This window comes from Pan troglodytes, chromosome 2, assembly GCF_028858775.2.
Source record: "Pan troglodytes isolate AG18354 chromosome 2, NHGRI_mPanTro3-v2.0_pri, whole genome shotgun sequence".
Taxonomy (NCBI): Eukaryota; Metazoa; Chordata; class Mammalia; order Primates; family Hominidae; genus Pan; species Pan troglodytes.
The window spans coordinates 159,655,628-159,673,333 of record NC_086015.1 but is presented as its reverse complement, the minus strand read 5'-3'; the positions used below and the strand labels follow the sequence as shown (position 1 = coordinate 159,673,333).

At 40.7% G+C, this 17,706-nt stretch overlaps 1 protein-coding gene across 3 annotated transcripts in view; it reads right to left on the bottom strand.

Annotated features, from left to right (window-relative positions):
- KCNAB1 (potassium voltage-gated channel subfamily A regulatory beta subunit 1) overlaps window positions 1–17,706 on the bottom strand; it is a 416,871-nt gene that overhangs the window by 74,939 nt on the left and 324,226 nt on the right. For all 3 annotated transcript variants that reach the window (XM_016942215.4, XM_016942216.4, XM_016942217.4), the window contains exons 3-5: window positions 10,647–10,684; window positions 6,048–6,127; window positions 3,705–3,749 (exon numbers count right to left, since the gene is read on the bottom strand). In XM_016942215.4, coding sequence (XP_016797704.1) covers window positions 3,705–3,749; window positions 6,048–6,127; window positions 10,647–10,684 — 163 coding nt within the window. The remainder of the gene's footprint in view (window positions 1–3,704; window positions 3,750–6,047; window positions 6,128–10,646; window positions 10,685–17,706) is intronic.

The following is a 17,706-nucleotide window of genomic DNA, read 5'->3' as shown; positions in this document are numbered from 1 at the left end:
AATTGGTAAAGAGGTAAATTTGTTAATCCATCTCACTGAAATAAAGACAAAGGGAAGCCAGTGCGGGGGACTCAAAGTCGGATCCTAGAGGAAGAGGCTGAATGGAAATGATCTTTGCCTGGAGGAGGTGGAGGGCAGTAGTAACAAGTCAGATTGGGAACTGACAGCAAGCCCATGTCGACATAGCAAAGTAAATGTGAGTGGTGGGCCAGCATGGAGGGTCGGAAATGGCGTGTGGGGATGGAAGTGAAAGGACTGAGGGGATGAATTGCTTTAGTAAGTCAAATGAACAAACACCAATGAACACGTATTCAGCATCTGGCCTCACGCTGATTGCATGTGAACTCCTCCCAGGAGGACTCCACTCTGCCAAGGAACATGGATCCTTGTGGCTCCAGGTTATTATCCCTTCTAACATCACATTCACAGGCAGGAACTGACTACATAGACATTTAAATGATGAAGTGAATTATAATAGTAAATATTTAGAACAGGAAAAAAATGTCTTTGAGTGTCTTATTAAATGGAAATGTCATTTTAGGAAAACAGTCCTAAAGTCCTTAACTCAAGTTTCTACCATTTTACTGCTAAGGGAATGAAATGTGCAAATCTCATCAGCAAACTTATTACCTTCTGAAAGCCACAGCCAAGGGCAGGAAATGCAATCCTAGTATTATGATCATGGAATAAGAAGTATGTCTTGAGAACTACAGGTATACAATAAAATTGGGAAACAGATCTCAGTGCAATTTGGTTTCCCTCGGTATGTAATTTGATCGCACTGGTCTAGAAAAAAAATCATTTGAGATTCAAAGGTTAAGGCCAATCTTCAGGAGCGCTTGAAATAAGGCATTTATAATTCCATCATCTGCAGAGTCAATGCCTCAGGGCTCTCAGGTATAAAAACCTAGTATGATTAGTGATAACCAATGGGGAATGATGGTGACAACTCTGACAACTTGGTTGCAACAAGAAAAATTTGTTGAAAATGTTAGCAGCCCCATCCCACTGAAGTTAATCCCCCCAAAAGTAATTTGAATCACTATAATGGAAGGTCGATAAATACATGTACCTGGAGATAACACAACCTGAAAGGGCTGATGTACTTTCCAGGTTAATACATCAACCTCATGATACCTATTATAATAGCAATCTGCCACAGGGGAGCCCGGTCTCCTTTAGCACTTTCAACCTTCAACAAAAAGCTGGATGGAATATTATAAAAAATGAATGCAGTCCTTTTGATTATTCAAAGCTGCATATTCTATACAAACACTGCCACAGACTTAGTTTTTCAAAGTTAGGCTTCCTGTAAAATATTTGGCCTATATGGATATGCACACTAACATATATGTTCAAAGAGCAAGAGCAGACAGCAGCCTGGCAAATTGTCACTGACTCCCACAGAGGCTATTAGAGCAACTGTTCTGAGTGGGTAGAGAATGATAATGTATTTTACAGTGATACAGCACAGACTTCAAAATGCTTTTGCATACCTTATCTCACTCTGTCAGCATGACACTTCATGAACTGTTATGCTGTCCATTTTACAGGTGGGTAAATTGAGAATCAGAGAAGTGTAATAACTTGTCCTGGATAACACAGCTAGCAAGTGGTAGCGCCAGGACCAGAAGTCAAGTGTGCTAGTTGAAACAGCTTTTATAGGCTCAAAGCTATGATGATATGGTTTATCTTTTCACCAGTCTCACGGGGGCAACTGTGAACTGATATAAACATTATGGAGTATAATAATAGCTTGAGTTTTTATTTGCAAGAATGAAAGGCAGTTTGTGGAAAATGCATGGTGATCTATTTTCTACAAAAGGTATATAAAATAGGTTCTGCAGCTATGGAGAGTGATAATTTAATGTTCTCTGGGTGTTAAGAAAGAAAAGAGCTACTGCACCGATACTTTTCCTCCTTCCTTAGATGTACTCCAGCAGCCTACGCCTTGTTGCAGACCTCACTGTACTATTAGTGGAATTATCTCCAAGGTTTCTGTTATAATTGAAGTGTGTACCCCAAAAAGATATGTTAAAGTCCTAACCCGCAGAACCTCAGAATGTGAGCTTATTTGGAAATAGGATCACTGCAGATATAATTAGTTAATAGGTAGAGGAGGCCCGTAATCCAATATGACTGGTGTCTTTATCAGAAGACACTTAGACACATGAGAGAAGAGTTAAAGTGCTGCAGCTGCAGGTCAAGGAATGCCCAGGATGGCTGGCAACCACTGGAAGCTAAGAGGAAGAAAGGAAGAACTTTACCCAGAATGTCAGAGGGAGCATGGCCCTGCCAACCTTAAAGTCAAACCTTGATTTTGGATTTCTGGCCTCCAGAAACATGCAAGAATAAATTTCTGTTATTTTAAGTTACCCAGTTTCTGGTCCTTTGTTGCAGCAACCATAGGGAATGGACACAGTCCCTATTTAGGCAGTGATGGGTAAACCAATACTCTGAGTGGGAAAGTAACTCAGGCGAGGTGAAGGACTGAGTGGGAACATGAATGTTTTTCCATATATAAGGTGGAATATAGTTTTCTATTAACATCCTTACAGTTCCCTGGGATGGGGGAGAGGGAGAAGGAGAAAGTAGGTCATCAAAGTTTATTTGTTCATATCTCTATAAATGTTTGGTTTTCTGTTTCCACAGGGCCCTCTATTCCTACCAAAAGTTTATCTCAGAGTGGGGAGTAAGCAGCCCTAAAAATACATGGGTCTGTTTCACCTTCTTAGTTTTGCTTCCTAGAGAGAGTTTAAATCATGTGTGCAAAAGCATAATAAAACCACTCTTGAACTCTTTGAGAATGTCCATTTTCTCTAGACTAAATTTTAGAAAATACATGCTAAGTGTTGAAGCATGAGTACACAGCTCTTTCCACAGTTGTCTTCACTAATATGATTACACTGTCATTTATTTGGTAATCAGCAGATATTATGCCAGGGCAGAGGAGGACCCCAAACTTGTCCAGTAATCTTTGCTGGGCTTTGCTTAATTCTGTACTCGTGCTGGGGAAGTAGTGGCTGTTGGGGCTGAAATCTATAGTGAAATGGGGAAGTATTACCTCCCCACTGCCCATAGATGTTATAGCTTCCCTTATTACCAGTATCTTTGGCTACAGGAGGTGTTGGAAAGGGACATGTAAGCACAGCCCCTTATGTTTCTCAAGGATAGCAGATGAAGCATTGTTCTGAATAGCCAGATAATAGGGTTCCTGGGCACACAGGAGAGATGCTGACTAAATGTCTTCAGATAAGAAAGCTTTGGGGTATTTATCCCAAAGTCTTCTTGTTTCATCATTCCTTTGCATCCAGAGTTAATAAAATAAACAGCAAACATAAATGCATGTGTGTGGGGGGATAATCAGCTTCTTGTCAAGTTACTTCGTGCAAGAGATTAGCACAAATGGCAGTCAGAAGCCATGAAATTGTCACTTTTTTATGCACAAATATTTCATGAACATCCCCCCCCCTTCTCTGCTCAACTCTTTGGTAATTCATTGTGATCAATGACTAGTCAGTAATTTTTGAAGCTCCAGAAGTGAACTTGCCGGCATTTATTTTCAAGCCACTATAAATCATTGCTTTAAAAACAGTTGATTTTTTTTGACAGCCTTTTGGTCAGGTGTCATATAATTTTATTTTTCCTTCTCTGGTGCAAAATAATACCTTTTTAAAAACAAATAATTATGGCGAATGCAATACCTCCAGCCTTTCTTCTTGATGATGCTCCCCAGAATCACTTCAGCCCTGGAAGGGGAAACAGATAATGTCTTAGGATGCAGTGTCCTGGAAAAGCAAGAGTCAATCCAGAACACAAGAACCATTCCTTGTTTGAACTCTCAGTGCCTACATATCCCGAAAATAGAAGCCGCTCTCGGCTGGTAGCACAGTTTCCGCTGTTTCTGCTTGTGCCTGCAGAATCCTGCTCTGGAGCATTCCAGAAGCACCTGCCAAATCCTGACACGCTGGCAAGAGACCGCCTGCAGTCCTGATACTAAGCAGCAGCAGTCATTTTGCAGTTTGGTGTTTTTGAACCAATGATCCCATATATAAATGTCCAGCTTGGTGGTGTCCAAAGGGAGTCAGTTTTCCTTCTAATTGCTGTGAAGCAATTCAACTGTGACTATGGAGAACAATGACATCTCACATTGTTTAGATAAAAAATATTTGCTCCCAGGTATAAACTGAGAACCGATGTGTGGGTTTAGATGTCCCACATAGAGAACACTCACGTACAGAACATCTTAGGTTCCAGTGACAAACTTTGTCATAGGAGCAAAACAGAGGAAGACATAACGAAGTGTCCTTCCTGCCCCTAAGGCTGGGTTGCAGAGGCATACTGAAGGCATCCACCATCCTCTCCTCTTCCACCTACCCAGGCTGGGACCCGATTGAGGAGACAAATGTTCTATGTCCCTCCCAGTAAGACCAACATTGTCAGAAGCAGCTGGGGTCTCAGAGGCTTAGTGAATGGGAGATCAGTGGAATTAGCACCTTGTCCATTAGGATGCTATGGATGGGAGTCATGGCTAGTCATTATTGGTCTTAACTGAGAGTTCTGTCTTTGTTAGAGTGTATAGCTTGCAATAAGCCATGATGCGGGTTAGCTGTGGAGCATGCCCCAAAGAGACAAGCATTGAGTCTTACATTGGTGTTGCTTTTGTTTTTCCCTATCTCTCCTTTACCTTTTGCAACCTTGCATTTCACAGTGGAAACCTATCTCAATTATAGACCGACAATCAATAATTAATCAGAGCGATTATCCTCACAGGAGTAATACAAACAGGACTCTAACAGACTTGCTACTTACTTCTCCCTTTTTCTACCTTAGTGCCATTTGGTACTAAGCAGGATTCCACAAGAAGAAAACAATGGAAAGGGGTAGAAGGCAGAAAGGAGCAAGACCGTATAACCTTTACTTTCTCTCCTTGGATTCAACAGAAAGCATCAAGAATGTGAGCTCTGAACCTCCTTGATGGTCCTTAAACATAGACCTCTTCTTGAAAAGGAGGAAACTCGTGCAAGGAAAATGCACTGGGACCATCCACTGATCATCCTGATTCAGCAAATCCAGCAATTTGATTGTAATTCTAACCTGGAAGGAGGTGAATTAGGCCTGCAGGTGATTATACCTCACAGTTCAGTTAGAAAATTGCAGAGCTGTTCAAACAGCTGGGCAGCTATTTAGTTTCCTTGGTTCTGAGAGCTGGACATCCATGTTCCCAGTAGGAGGCCAGGGAACCCCAGATCTATTCTGAAATGTGCTGGTTAGGCTGGGACTTGGATGGCCTGAACCTTGAGGCCTGGCCTGGCACATTTCCTATGTGTTCTGGTTTAACAAGCCCTGTCTTAGGGCTCCAAATCTGCCTTGGGTTCAAAGGAAGGTTGCAGTTGGATGTGACTCCTTTCACAAAAGAAGCGAGGTCTCTCTGCAGCCCTTCCTGTCCTCAGAATGGGCTCTGGCTCTGAGATCCCCTCTTACAAAAGATGATAGATTCTTTGGCATCTTGGGGGATCCTGACTTTGACGTCTAATCTTTCTGTAATGCTAGTGTAGGGACAGGCAGGTCAACAGTGAGAGCTCCTGTTTCCCTGCAAGGAGGATGTCCCAGTTCCTCAGGGGCTGAAAAACTATGAGATATGGTTATGAAATAAAAAGACTAACTTTTGAGCAACCATTTTGGAATCTGTTCATTCATTTGGTCACTCATGTATTCAACTAATACTTCTCAATCTCCTCTGCCACTACTCTGGCATCAGACTCTGCTGCCCCTCACATAGACATGGCAATTGCTTCCTGGTCATATACCCCTTCAGCCCATTCTTCATACAGGGTCCAGAAGCAGGAAGGTTTGGGTGAGCAGAGAGTGCCAGAGACAGTCAATATCCCCAATTCTAGTAATGGTGGTAGAGGGCAGAACAGAGCAAAGCCGCCAACACGTGGAGAAAGGACAGAACCTTTTCACCAACATGCTGGAAATGGTCTGGGCTGATTCTTTTGGTGCTACAGATGCCATTTGAGTGACATAAACAGGTACTGACTTACTTTCCAGCAGCATAGACTTCGGCAGTATCAAAGAGGTTAACACCACTTTCATAGGCGATGGTCATCAGCCGTTCAGCAACCTGCAAGGGGAGAGAAAGGTCACTCAGAAAAGCCAAATGCTTTCCAAACCTGGAAGCAACTTTGAGTCCTCTACTGGTCTTTAGGAACACTGACCTCTCACTAACCACTCCTTATTTTTCTTAGTTTTAGTGAAGAGAGGGAAAGAAAGAAGTCTCAGCCAGTATCCACAGGACAGAAGTATTCTTTCCTTCAGACATAGGGCACTGAGGGGTTACTTGAAGGCTGGGATTTAGCCTCCCCAAAGTGGATAGATTTGTGTTTCTCACTCGGCTGGGAAGAGCTGGTTTGACAACATTCTCTACGGCATCTTAATCTTTCTGACAAAGCGGGCCATTTGTATCACTGTGTGACTCCATTCCTCAACTCCTTTCTCCAAGCCAATAACTTTTGGCAGCTGGGTGACTCCTGACCTGAAAGCTTGTGACTTTTTCCTTGAGGCTGAGACAGAGCTGTGACTGTTGTAAAACTCCTGCCACCCACAGCTCAGCAAAATCTCAGGCACCATTGTAGAGCAGCCATTGAATCAACACAGAGAGGGGGCAGCGTGACTCTGACTCACCAGGAACCCAGCTCCTCACTGTTCCGCCTGCAAACAGACCTCAAAGCTCCTTGTTCCTTGCTTTGTGCTGCTGAACGCAAGTGGTGAGTATGACAGAAGAGTACAGAATAGCTATACACAGCTTAAGGAATAGCCAGAGAGGGATAGCCATAAACAGCAGTGGAGAAGGGCCATTTTTTCATTTTGCCGATTGACTTACTAGTCATTTGAAAAATTACACACCTCACAAATAATTTTAATTGATTTTTCCATTATGTTTTGATGGCAGGCTAAAGTTGCTTCATCCGCATTTCCAAAATAAACTATTTTTCTGTTGCTTTAAAAATTAGCCTACCAAGAAAAATGTTAAGCTAGCAAAATGGAGTCCATCCAGATTCTTTAGCATAATAGTATGCTATTACTGCTTTTAATTTACTACCATTAAAACATTTATCTTATATTCCTACAATTTTTAAATTATATCCTAACTGGAGATTAAAAGTTAAGACAAGTTTTTCCTGTTATGACTGTCCTATGTTTTAAAAATTATTGTGCTTCTATTTTATATTAGCCTGTGTATGTCATATGACATACTGGTATATTATTGGATATGTACACAAATCTTATCTAGAGAGTTTTTTTAAGATAAGATGGAGAATTCTGGATGAAGATTTAAACTAAATGATGACAGAGATGTTTCCCAATCATTGAACTTGAAGGCCTGAATGTGAAATAATGAAAAACATCACCAACTAAGTCTGAAAAGTGATTTCTGGCCTTGAGGGTCCTACTTACTAGAAAAATAAACGTAGGCAAATCATCTGACCTCTCTGTAGATTCAGCTTCCTTGTTTGCAAAATGGGATTGATTTTGTTCAGGGATCTCCTCCTCCTGCATGAAGCCCAGAGGCCTCAGGCAAAGCGACTTCACCTCCCTCCAGCGGGGGCCTGGGGGGCCTACGAGTGAGTTGCTCAGGAAGGGTCATGTGACACACCCCGGCCAATGAGATATGAGGAGAAGTTTGCTGGAGACTTCTAGGAACATTATTCTTTGTTCCTACTGAGTTTCTAGGAGCAACACCCTTTCCCTGGAGTCACTGTTCTAATTGAGGCCTAGGTTTCCGGCAGCTGCCTTTCTTAAGCAGTTGATACACAAAGACCCACACGGCCAGAGACTCGCTGGGAAGCAGACTGGGAGTCACTGACTGAGGCAGCCCTGAAGTTTGCTCTTCATCTACACTTCTAGTGTAAAAGTCATAATAATTTTTCTTTTATGGGTTAACCTGATTTGAGTTGGGTTTTTGTTACCTACAGTTAAAGGTACCTTAACTACCTTACAGATAAAAAAAATGTAAATAAAACTCCGAAAATTAAGTGCTATAAGATGCTAATATGCTCTCATCATTATTTTAAGTAAATAATTATTCATATCAGTAACATCTATCTTTATTTTTTGATGAAGCCAAATCATCTTTGAGAGGCACCTTAAAGAGTTTGGTGTTTGTATCCTTTTGATAATATCCCTGCCAAATGGTAATTCAATAAATGAACTCTCCCAGTGATGGGGACATCCCCACCTCCTGAGAAAGTGTTGACAGTCATGTAATTATCAACAATTAACTCAGCACACTGTGGTGTGGCCAGCCCTAGTATTCCATATTTGCATGTACTTTGTGTTGAGATTATTTGACGCCAGAGAGAAAGCAGGAAAATCGAGGTAGGTGAACTCATTGCTATTGGTCCGCATTTTTGCTACACGGAAAGCATTGAGCTCAAAGAATTCTGTGATGGGTGAGACTGAATCTGGCTGTGTCTCCCTTCTTCTCTTTGCTGGTATTCTCTCTTCAGGGACCCAGGGAAGGCCACAGATGCTCTCTGGAAGTACAATAGCTATTTTCCTGGTCTGCATCTGAGGTGAGTGCTTCAGCAGCCATTCATGACAGCTTTATCGTAGTTTTTAGACTTGAAATTTTGAAATTATTCATCTCAGAGGTCAGCCCTTCACACTACGACCCGGGCAAGCTTGGCTCATTGCAGCAGAGAGCAGACACTGTGAAGAGGAGAGTGAAGACTAGGGGGAAATAATGTACTTTACTTGGCCCCTCTGCTCAGAAAGGGAAGATATTTTTGTCTTTTTCCCTTCCAAGCACCATCAGTAGTAGGTTATATATGTGCTGGATACAGTGGATTACTAACTGTAGGCCTCCCTCCCTGCTTGCCACCTATTTTGTATGAGACTTCAAGTCCATAGCCTGTGCTCTGCTTTCTGTGGCTTTCCCTTTGTGCCTCCTCCATACACCCCTTCCTGGTGCCAGTCAGACAGAGTCCTGTAGTAAACTCTGGGATGTGCCCTCAGGTTCTCCTTTGGAACTGAGGGACTTATTCCCTGAGCTGCTAGGAATGCTGCCATCAAATGGCCTTCCTCTGTCAGCCCTCTCTGGAAATTGCAGTTGGCTAGAGAGAGTCACCTAGCCCAAGGTCAGACCTGCTTCCTGATCAGCCTCTGGTCCAATGACTGGTCAGTAAAAGGACATAAAGGCCCAGTCCTTTATGTTGTCCCAAACTGAGACAACTCTGCAGAACCATCTCAGCTTTGGAGATCCCCATGGAGTTGGCTGAGGTCATTGTTGAGGCTGCATCATGACCCAAGTTCTCTGTCTGCCCAGTGCTGCTTTCTTCCCTGCCCTGTGCTGATCCTGAGAACACTTCCTAATAACTGTCCTGCATGCTACTCTCTAGCTTAAAGTCTGCATCCCTGGGGAGCCCCCATGAGACAAGCCTTAAAAGGTGACATGTGCCCAATACAGGGAACAGGCATTAGGACAGACAAGAATATACAGTTAAGACTTCTCTCTCAGATCTGCTAAATAACACTGGTGATTTGGGGAGCTGTGGAGAAAAGCCCCTGTTTCCCAAGTGTCTCGTTAGGAATGATAGTAAGAACTACCTTTGTAAAGGGCTTATTCTGGGCCAGGTACCCCACTAAGCACTTTACAGGCATCATCTCATTAATCTTAACCACCATCCTGCTGATTAGAGGGTTAGAGCATTTTATTGATGTGGCCACCATTAGTACACATAAATGTTAGTAAACCAGGTCGGTCAATGGTAGAGTGGGACTGGATCCCACTCAGTGCACCCACTCAGAGACACTATCCCTGACTCTTCTTGCAGGTAGACACGGAAGGATCAGAGGGACTCAGGGCATTGCCCTCAGGGGGAGTTCTTAGTGCTCAATGCCTGCATACCTCACTTATGCCATGAAGGTATTCCTTAAAGGAAATGATAAAAATATCACTTTGGTAAGCACTGTTTTGACTGTGCAAATGATGATCTAAAGGAATTTTATTGTAAATATAATTACCATGGCTGCCATTTATTGAGTGTCTGCTACCTACTAGTCAGAGGACTATATAAACATCTGATAAGCATGATGTGTTAATCCTTTCAACAGACCACCATCAAGGTTAGCATTAGCATCTCATTTTATATAGGATGGACTGAGGCTCAGAGAGGTTAGATTAAGTCGCCCAAGCCAGGTGACCAACTGTGCAGTTTTCCCAGGACTGAGAGAGTTTCTGCAACGTGGGCTTCCAATACCATAATTGAGAAACTTCTGTGCAAACTGAGACCAATTAGTCATCCTAGTTGCAGCTAAAAGTAAACAAACAAATAAAGCAAAACAACATCACAGCAATACAATCTTTTCATAAAGTGACTAATGTTTATTCCAAACTGTTTCATTCTCTGACTGTTCAACCTGCATATATAATGTACAGCTTCAAGGGCTATTAATAGTCTAAATGTAAAAAATGCAACAGGAAAAATAAAATCAACAATAATCTCTGAGTCAATTTTACCATTTCCTGTGAATTAAACCTTATCCCTGTAGAGTGTCAGGGTCCCAGGAAGAGGACTCCTGCTATACAGCTCTCTCTGCATTTTCTTTCATTAGCATAATAGAGGCCAAAGGTAACTTACCTCATCTGAAATTTGACCTCCAAACGTCACCCATGTTCCTAGAAAAGAATAAATATTTGCATATTATTCATCATCATTTTTCTAATATTGTGCGTAATAAGGGAAATTCTTACTTTGGGACTACCTCAATAGGTTGTGTGGTATCTGGATGAGGGGCACATGTGGGCTGTGGTCTAGTTGGTCTAGTCTGTCTTCTTCTCACTAAGTATTCCAGAAGGGGTCTGTATCCCTCTGGAGAAAGGGATGCTGTTTCTTTACTGAAAGCCACCGTACATACTATTGGAAGCCCTGTCCTAGAAGATGCTTTCCCTTCTGCTATAGGACCATGGATGCTAGTGTACAAGATCCATTCTTGCTCCCACTGAGCTAAGAATCCACATGTTCTGAAAGTGAAGGTAAGACCTTGGGTTATGGTTATGGTTCTCCCCTTCTTTGCCTCCAAATAGTGGCTGTATTTTTTATTCATTATTACTTTTCAAAAGAAACCCTCTTAGAGGTCTTTCCAGTGCCCACTTACAAGACTCAGGAGGTGACACTTATGTGCCTTCTCTGTCATAACCTGCCATTCCAGAATGGAAATTTCCATTGGTTTGGGTGAGAGTGGAGACAGCAGCAGGAGTAAGGTTTGGGAAGGCAAGGGGAGAGATGCACACTCAGCAGCCAAAGACGTTTGAAACTTTGTAAAGCAGAAGGGAAGCTGAAGTGGAGTGGGCACTTGCTATGCCGGTCTCCAGGTACCTCATTTATTCATTCCATCGTTTATGGATAGATCCTCCTAAAAGGAGGATTTATTCCCTTCCTTTTCCCTTCCTAAAGGAGGGAATGAATTCTTTTGATTCCTAATTACATGCCACATAAAAACATTGCACTCACATGTAAGGGACAGTGAGATGATTGGCCCAGTTCCTGTCTCGCAGGAGCTCACGGTTTATAAGACCATTTGACAAATGCTATGACTGAGGTGAACATAAGGCAGATAAAAGGGAGTGCTCTATTTAGATTGGAGGGTGGTGGCATTCTAGGAAGACTTTCTAGAAGAGGTAACAGCTAGGTCGAGTCTCACAGGGGTTAACTGAACGAAGAAGAAAGGGACAGACATTCTAGGGAGAGGCAAGAGCACGGGCCAGGAAAGGAGGTGGGAAACTCCAGAGAGTGCTGATGAGCAGGGGCCTACACCATCAGGCCGTGAGATGAAATGTGGGAGCACAGGGAAGGACGGCAGGAGTGAGAGCAGTAGAGCCTGGGCACAAGTGATATTTGGGAGGCATACAAAGAAATGTGGTCGAAAACGCATATTTTGCATTTTGTAATAACAGTCCTAGCTACCATTTATGGAACACTTTCCAAATGCCAGACAGTATACTAAGAAGCTTACCAGATCACTTTATGCTTACTTCCAGATGAGGAATCGAAAATTAACCAACTCGATAAGTGGAATACCCAGGATTCCCCAAACGGACTGGCTTCAAGAAGGGTATCCTTTTCACCACACCACACTGCCTTATTAGACCATTTCCAAATTAATTATGGCACTTAGATTTCATATTCCATAGGAATATATTGATATAATTGTACCTTTTCTCTTACTTCTCAGGGACTAAAATAAAAGTAGGGTATAAATTGTTTTACTTTTATACTCTACGTATCCAGAGGTTGCAGATGGGCAGCCCACAGGGCGCCTTGTTTTGCTTGACTAGAATGGTGTTGATCCACTTGGTATTTTAATAAATTTTGAATAAGTTGCCGACATTTAAACAATTAGAAGATTTTTCTTGAAATGTTTTGATTTCCAGCTGCCTTTGACAGCAAAGAGCTGATGTCCTCACCAGGTAGACAGCCCCTAAATCAGAGGACTGTGCCCTCTCAGTTAATTAAAGCCTCCACATCTTCCTGTTGTATTCCCAGCACTGAAATCAAAGAGTAGTAGCTTTTTACCACCATGTGTTTACTGATATTTTTCTTACTGTAAAAAGAAGAGGAAAATGAACTTGTGCATCTCCTAAAAAACAATTATTATAAGAAAAAAATAGGAGCATAACTTTTTTTGGGGGGGGGGGGTGGATGGGAAGAGTATCCAAACAAAGAATGTTTGCAAAGAAAAATTACATCTTAAGGCACCATTGAAAAAAAAATCAGCCTTGACTGCTACACAGAAAAGATGGGTGTTGGAAAATTTAATGGACTGAAGAAATGGCAGCATTTGTTTTTGAATGAGAATAAAATAAGTGAGCTGCTGTGAAATACAGTTCTTTATTAAGTGAAAAAATTGCCTGGGTATCAAAACCTTTTTACAGACAACACAGTTTATAAAAGAGTCTCTTTTGAATGCTGCAGAAATTATGTGTCCAGAGCCTCAACAGGCATTTGTAAATGTTAGTCTAATGAGCAACTTTGTAGCTTGGTATGTTAAAAATAAGATTGAGAACTTTCAGGACAAGTTAATTTATGGGTGGCATTTTCTCTTGCAGCAAATGAGAACACAGATATAGAGAATAGCACACTGTTAACTATATTTATTTGTGGTGTGGTGAGAATTTTGAAGGGGTCAAGGAACTTCAGAAACAGGAGCCCATGAAAGGCAAAACATCAGGAAATGGCTGACTCTGTGTTATGAAAAAGGTCTCAGACCATTTGGATGTAGAATGCATTGGTCAAAGTCACCAAGTGTTATAGATGGAGCTCTCAGGATGTGTGGAGTTAACGTCAGGCCGGTCAAGTAACAGCCCATAGGTGGCACTATTTTGTAGGTACACTATCCCCAAGTCCATTAATTTCCTCATTCATCAGAAATTGCTTTGGGCACAAAGCTAAAATGGGAGAAGCCATGGATTCAGTAATTAATACCACTAACTGGCTATTCTTCTATGTCTCTGAGCAAAATCAGGTCAACATTTGCTTAATGAATTTGCTGGCTTACTTGCACTGTGGTGCAGAAGAGATTTTTTTAACTGTTAATGTCATCACAGGGGATAGCCCTATCTCTGCCTAGCAGTGAAGATTAGCCCAAAGTCCTGAGCTTTTTGCTGACTCTACAACTTATCTATATTTTTTGACTATTTTTCTATAGGTACAGTCACAAGTATTGCACAAATGTTTCATTTGTGAGCTTCTCTCCGTCCAGATAAAGTTAACTTTTTGGGAAATTCATTTGTAAAGGAATAATTTCATCTACTTTCCTACATTGAGATCAGTTTCCAGAAATGAAGATACCATAAAATTTATTCTCTAAAACTATGCCATTGAAAACCAAATTCTAAAAATGTTCTCAGACTTCAAACTTTATGAAAATAAAATAACATTATTTAGCTTACCTTTCTTATTTTTTGATAGCACCTATGTTGGGCTATGATTAGACGTTATCAAACTGTAATGCAAAAACGGTACTGAAGTCTATTTGAAGTCTAAGTAGAACAATGCTGAAAGCCAGGATTGTACACACATTTTGGAAGAGGTGATTCTAGATATAAGAACCATTTACAGTAGTAATTCCATCCATGTTAGGAAGAGCCTATGTTTAGGCTCGACTCCAAAATTTATCTGAAAAAAACCAACCACCCTCCTGGCTTAAGTGTTTAAGGCTGCATTCTGTACATCACAGTGAAAAATACAGGGCCTGAAACATGTTTTGGTACAGAAAAAAAGATGTGAGGTTTCTGATTCTAAGTCAAAGCAGTAATGAATTATGAAATAAAAATATAGCAATAATTGTTTTCCTTTTTCAATGTTTTTAAAATTTAATATAAAATAGCATATGAATATTATCTATATTTACATTATTACATACCTATTCCATAATTTAATAAGAATAAAGTGTTTGCTTCCATTTCTTGGAGTTTGTCATTCTTATATTCAGCTTATTTTGTTCATGATGACTACCTCCCTGGCCCTTCGACACTTGCTACTCATTTGTTTTCTACCTACTTGTTTATAGAGTTTATATCTTTTACTAGAGAGTAAGCTGTCTGAGGGCTACACTTTTATTTCATTCGTCTTTGCATCTCCACAGCCCTAGAATAGAAGTGGGTTCTTAGTACATGGTCAGTAAGTGTTGGTTAAATTGAATTACATTGCCTTGTTGACTGTTATTAATCTTTAAAATTTTGGGATAATTTCCTACCAAACAAACATCTTTATTATGACTTATAGAAAAATGAATAATGCTTATCAATAATCTTTAGTTCTTCTAGTCTCTAGATGATTGAAATGTTTCTCCCTATCCCTGGGTACCCACCCAGCTATGCCCCTTTGTGGAAAAAGGCCAAGGGAAAGTCTTTCTCCTTGGCTGAAATGCCTCCAGCAAGCAGATGGGTAAGTGGCCCAGTGTAGGTGGGGTCCACTTTCTACTCCTGAGGAGGAGTTGCCTCTCACAGACAGGACACATCCCCTCCTGCTGGAGAGGAATGGGGCAACAGCCTTCTAGACAGAAGAACTCTGTTTCTATGATTTTATTTTCCACTGTGCTCCACTCCAGAAGAACTAAGGTGACTTGTTAGTTAATATGATTCTCAAAAACCCTCTGTGACAGTTTTCTTAACCATTTTTCTCCCTCTAATGAGAACATGCTTTCCTGAGACCTAGAATGGCATACAATTATTTCACTGTGTAATCTCAAATTAGTGGGATGTTATTTACAAGATGATTTTACTAAACTGACAATTGTTATTTCTAACCTTTTAAAAGAAGGGAGAGTATAAAGATAACTCTTTGAACTATTTTGTGTCTTCTGATTAAACCCCTTTATGGACCAAGGAATATTTGCTTTGAAAACCTGTGTTAGGTTCCTTGGAGTAAATCTACCATAGCACAGAAAAATGATGGATGAAAGGTAAAAAGAAGAAAACTGCCCACCACACACATCTATCTTGGTTACATCATTATCTTTTGGTGATTATCAGGGTAATTACTTCTTGCGTATTCATTCAAAAAACATGTTTACCATTTAAATGACTGCCTTGCTTGGAGTATAAAGGATATTTAGACATTTAGATGAGATCATTTTAATATCTTACATCACCATAGTGCAATTATCAAAACCAGGGAATTAACATGGGTACAGTACTAATATAATAGGTCTTTTTGGAATTTCATTGTCTTTTTTTCTCTTCCAGGATCTTAAGCAGCATCCAACATTGCATTTAATTGTATGTTTTCTTAATCTACTCCAATACGTGACAGTTCCTCAGTCTTTCCCTGTCTTTCATGATGTAGACACTTTTAAAAGTACTCATCAAGTATTCTGTAGAATGTCCCTTAATTTGGGTCTAAATCATCTTAAGGTTATAAAATTCTATAGTGCAGGTTGGTCTCCCTATGGTTTGAATATATTATTATAGCTATCAAGAAGAGAATATGTAAATGCAATTATAATATTAATATTTATTATGCCACAGTTAACATTTCCTCACTTTTTCATTCAACAAGTATTTATTGAGTCTACCATGTGCCAGGTATTGTACTTAGTTTATTGGGAAGCAACAGTGAACAAACCTGGTAATTATTTCTCCCATCGTGAAACAGATACATGGGTAAAGAAAAAGGAATAAAAAAAAAAGTTAAATATATAGTGTTTATAAATGTTAATTTTACAAATAAATAAAATGTAAAATAAAATACATAATGTTGACTGATGAATGTTAGAGAATCAATTTTATAAAGCAGGGATAGAGTATATGAAATGTCTAGGAATCAGTATTGAAATTTTAGATAGGGTGGCCAGATAAGATTCACTAAGAAAGGAGCTTTCAAGAAAAGACCTAAAGAAAGTGAAGGGGCTCACCAGGCGCTTATCTGGAGGGAGAGTGTTCCAGTTGCAGGGAGCAGTGAGGTAGGGGCTTGCTCAACATGAGCAAGGACAAGGAGGAAGCCAGTGTGGCCAGAGAAGAGAAGGTGAGGTTCATGGGGGCCAGATCATGTCATGTCAATCGTAGGAAGGACCTAGGAAAGGCTAGTGAATAATTTTGAATACAGAAGTGACACAATCTGACTTTCTTTTAAAAGGAACACTCTGCTATTGTGCTAAGGATAGACTGCAGAGGCGAGGCTGAAACATGGGGGACCAGTTAGGAGGCTGTTCCCATAATCCAGGTGAGACATGACAGTGGTTTGGTCCAAGGTGGTGGTAGTGAGGATGGCGAGGAGTGGTTGAATTTTGGATAAATTTTGAAGGGGAAGCAATAGTATTTACTGGTGTAAAAGGATGTGTAGGGTGTGAGAGAAGGTGAAACCTCTAGGAGAACACCAAGGTCAGAGTATGGGGAGAATGGAGAGCCAATTCAACACATTTCAATATAGATTTAATGATTTTAAGTTTGGTAAACAGAGCACATGTGAACTGCAGCTTAATATAGTCAAGACTGACCAAATGTAGTCATAATTGAGAGACATTTCATCTATTTTGAGGTGTTAATCTGTTACATCACTAAGGAATTTAAGATAAGAGGTTCAAACCCTAGGTCACATTGAAATTAAGCAATACACCAGGTAAAATTAACATGTTCAATGTCTCAGTTGTATAGTATAACCCCCAAAGAGGAGTGGAACTGGAGGTGGGAGCATCCCTCTAAATTGCATATCTAGCAAGAAATAGGTGTAAGCCCAAAACTAGAGTTGATGTGGAGGAGGGAGCCCTAAGCTGTTGGTCACCACCTGAGATCCTTAAGCTCCAGGTCATTACCCTGGTGAGCATGTTCTCCTTTGAGCTATGGGCTGAGCCTTCCACTGAAAATCTAAACCTTCCCCATGCCTTTATGTCCAAATTCTACTTATTTTTCAGGACCCAGAACTCCAGCTTCAGAGTCCAGTGCTGCTAAGCCATAGTTTCTTAGCACTTCCCCTGGTGAGTTAAAGTATGTCTTGCTACATCATTAGAATTTTTTAGGTTCTCTTGCATTAACTCTGTGACTCTGAGAAACCTCCAATCTCTTGATTTCTTGTTTCCTTATGCACAAAATTAGGAACCTTGAGCTTCCTTCATCTCTATTATTTCATGATTCTATGGTTTTTCTTTGAAAGGAGAAGAAGTCATTCCATTTACTCTTCTCCTACCATTTTGAACTAACTG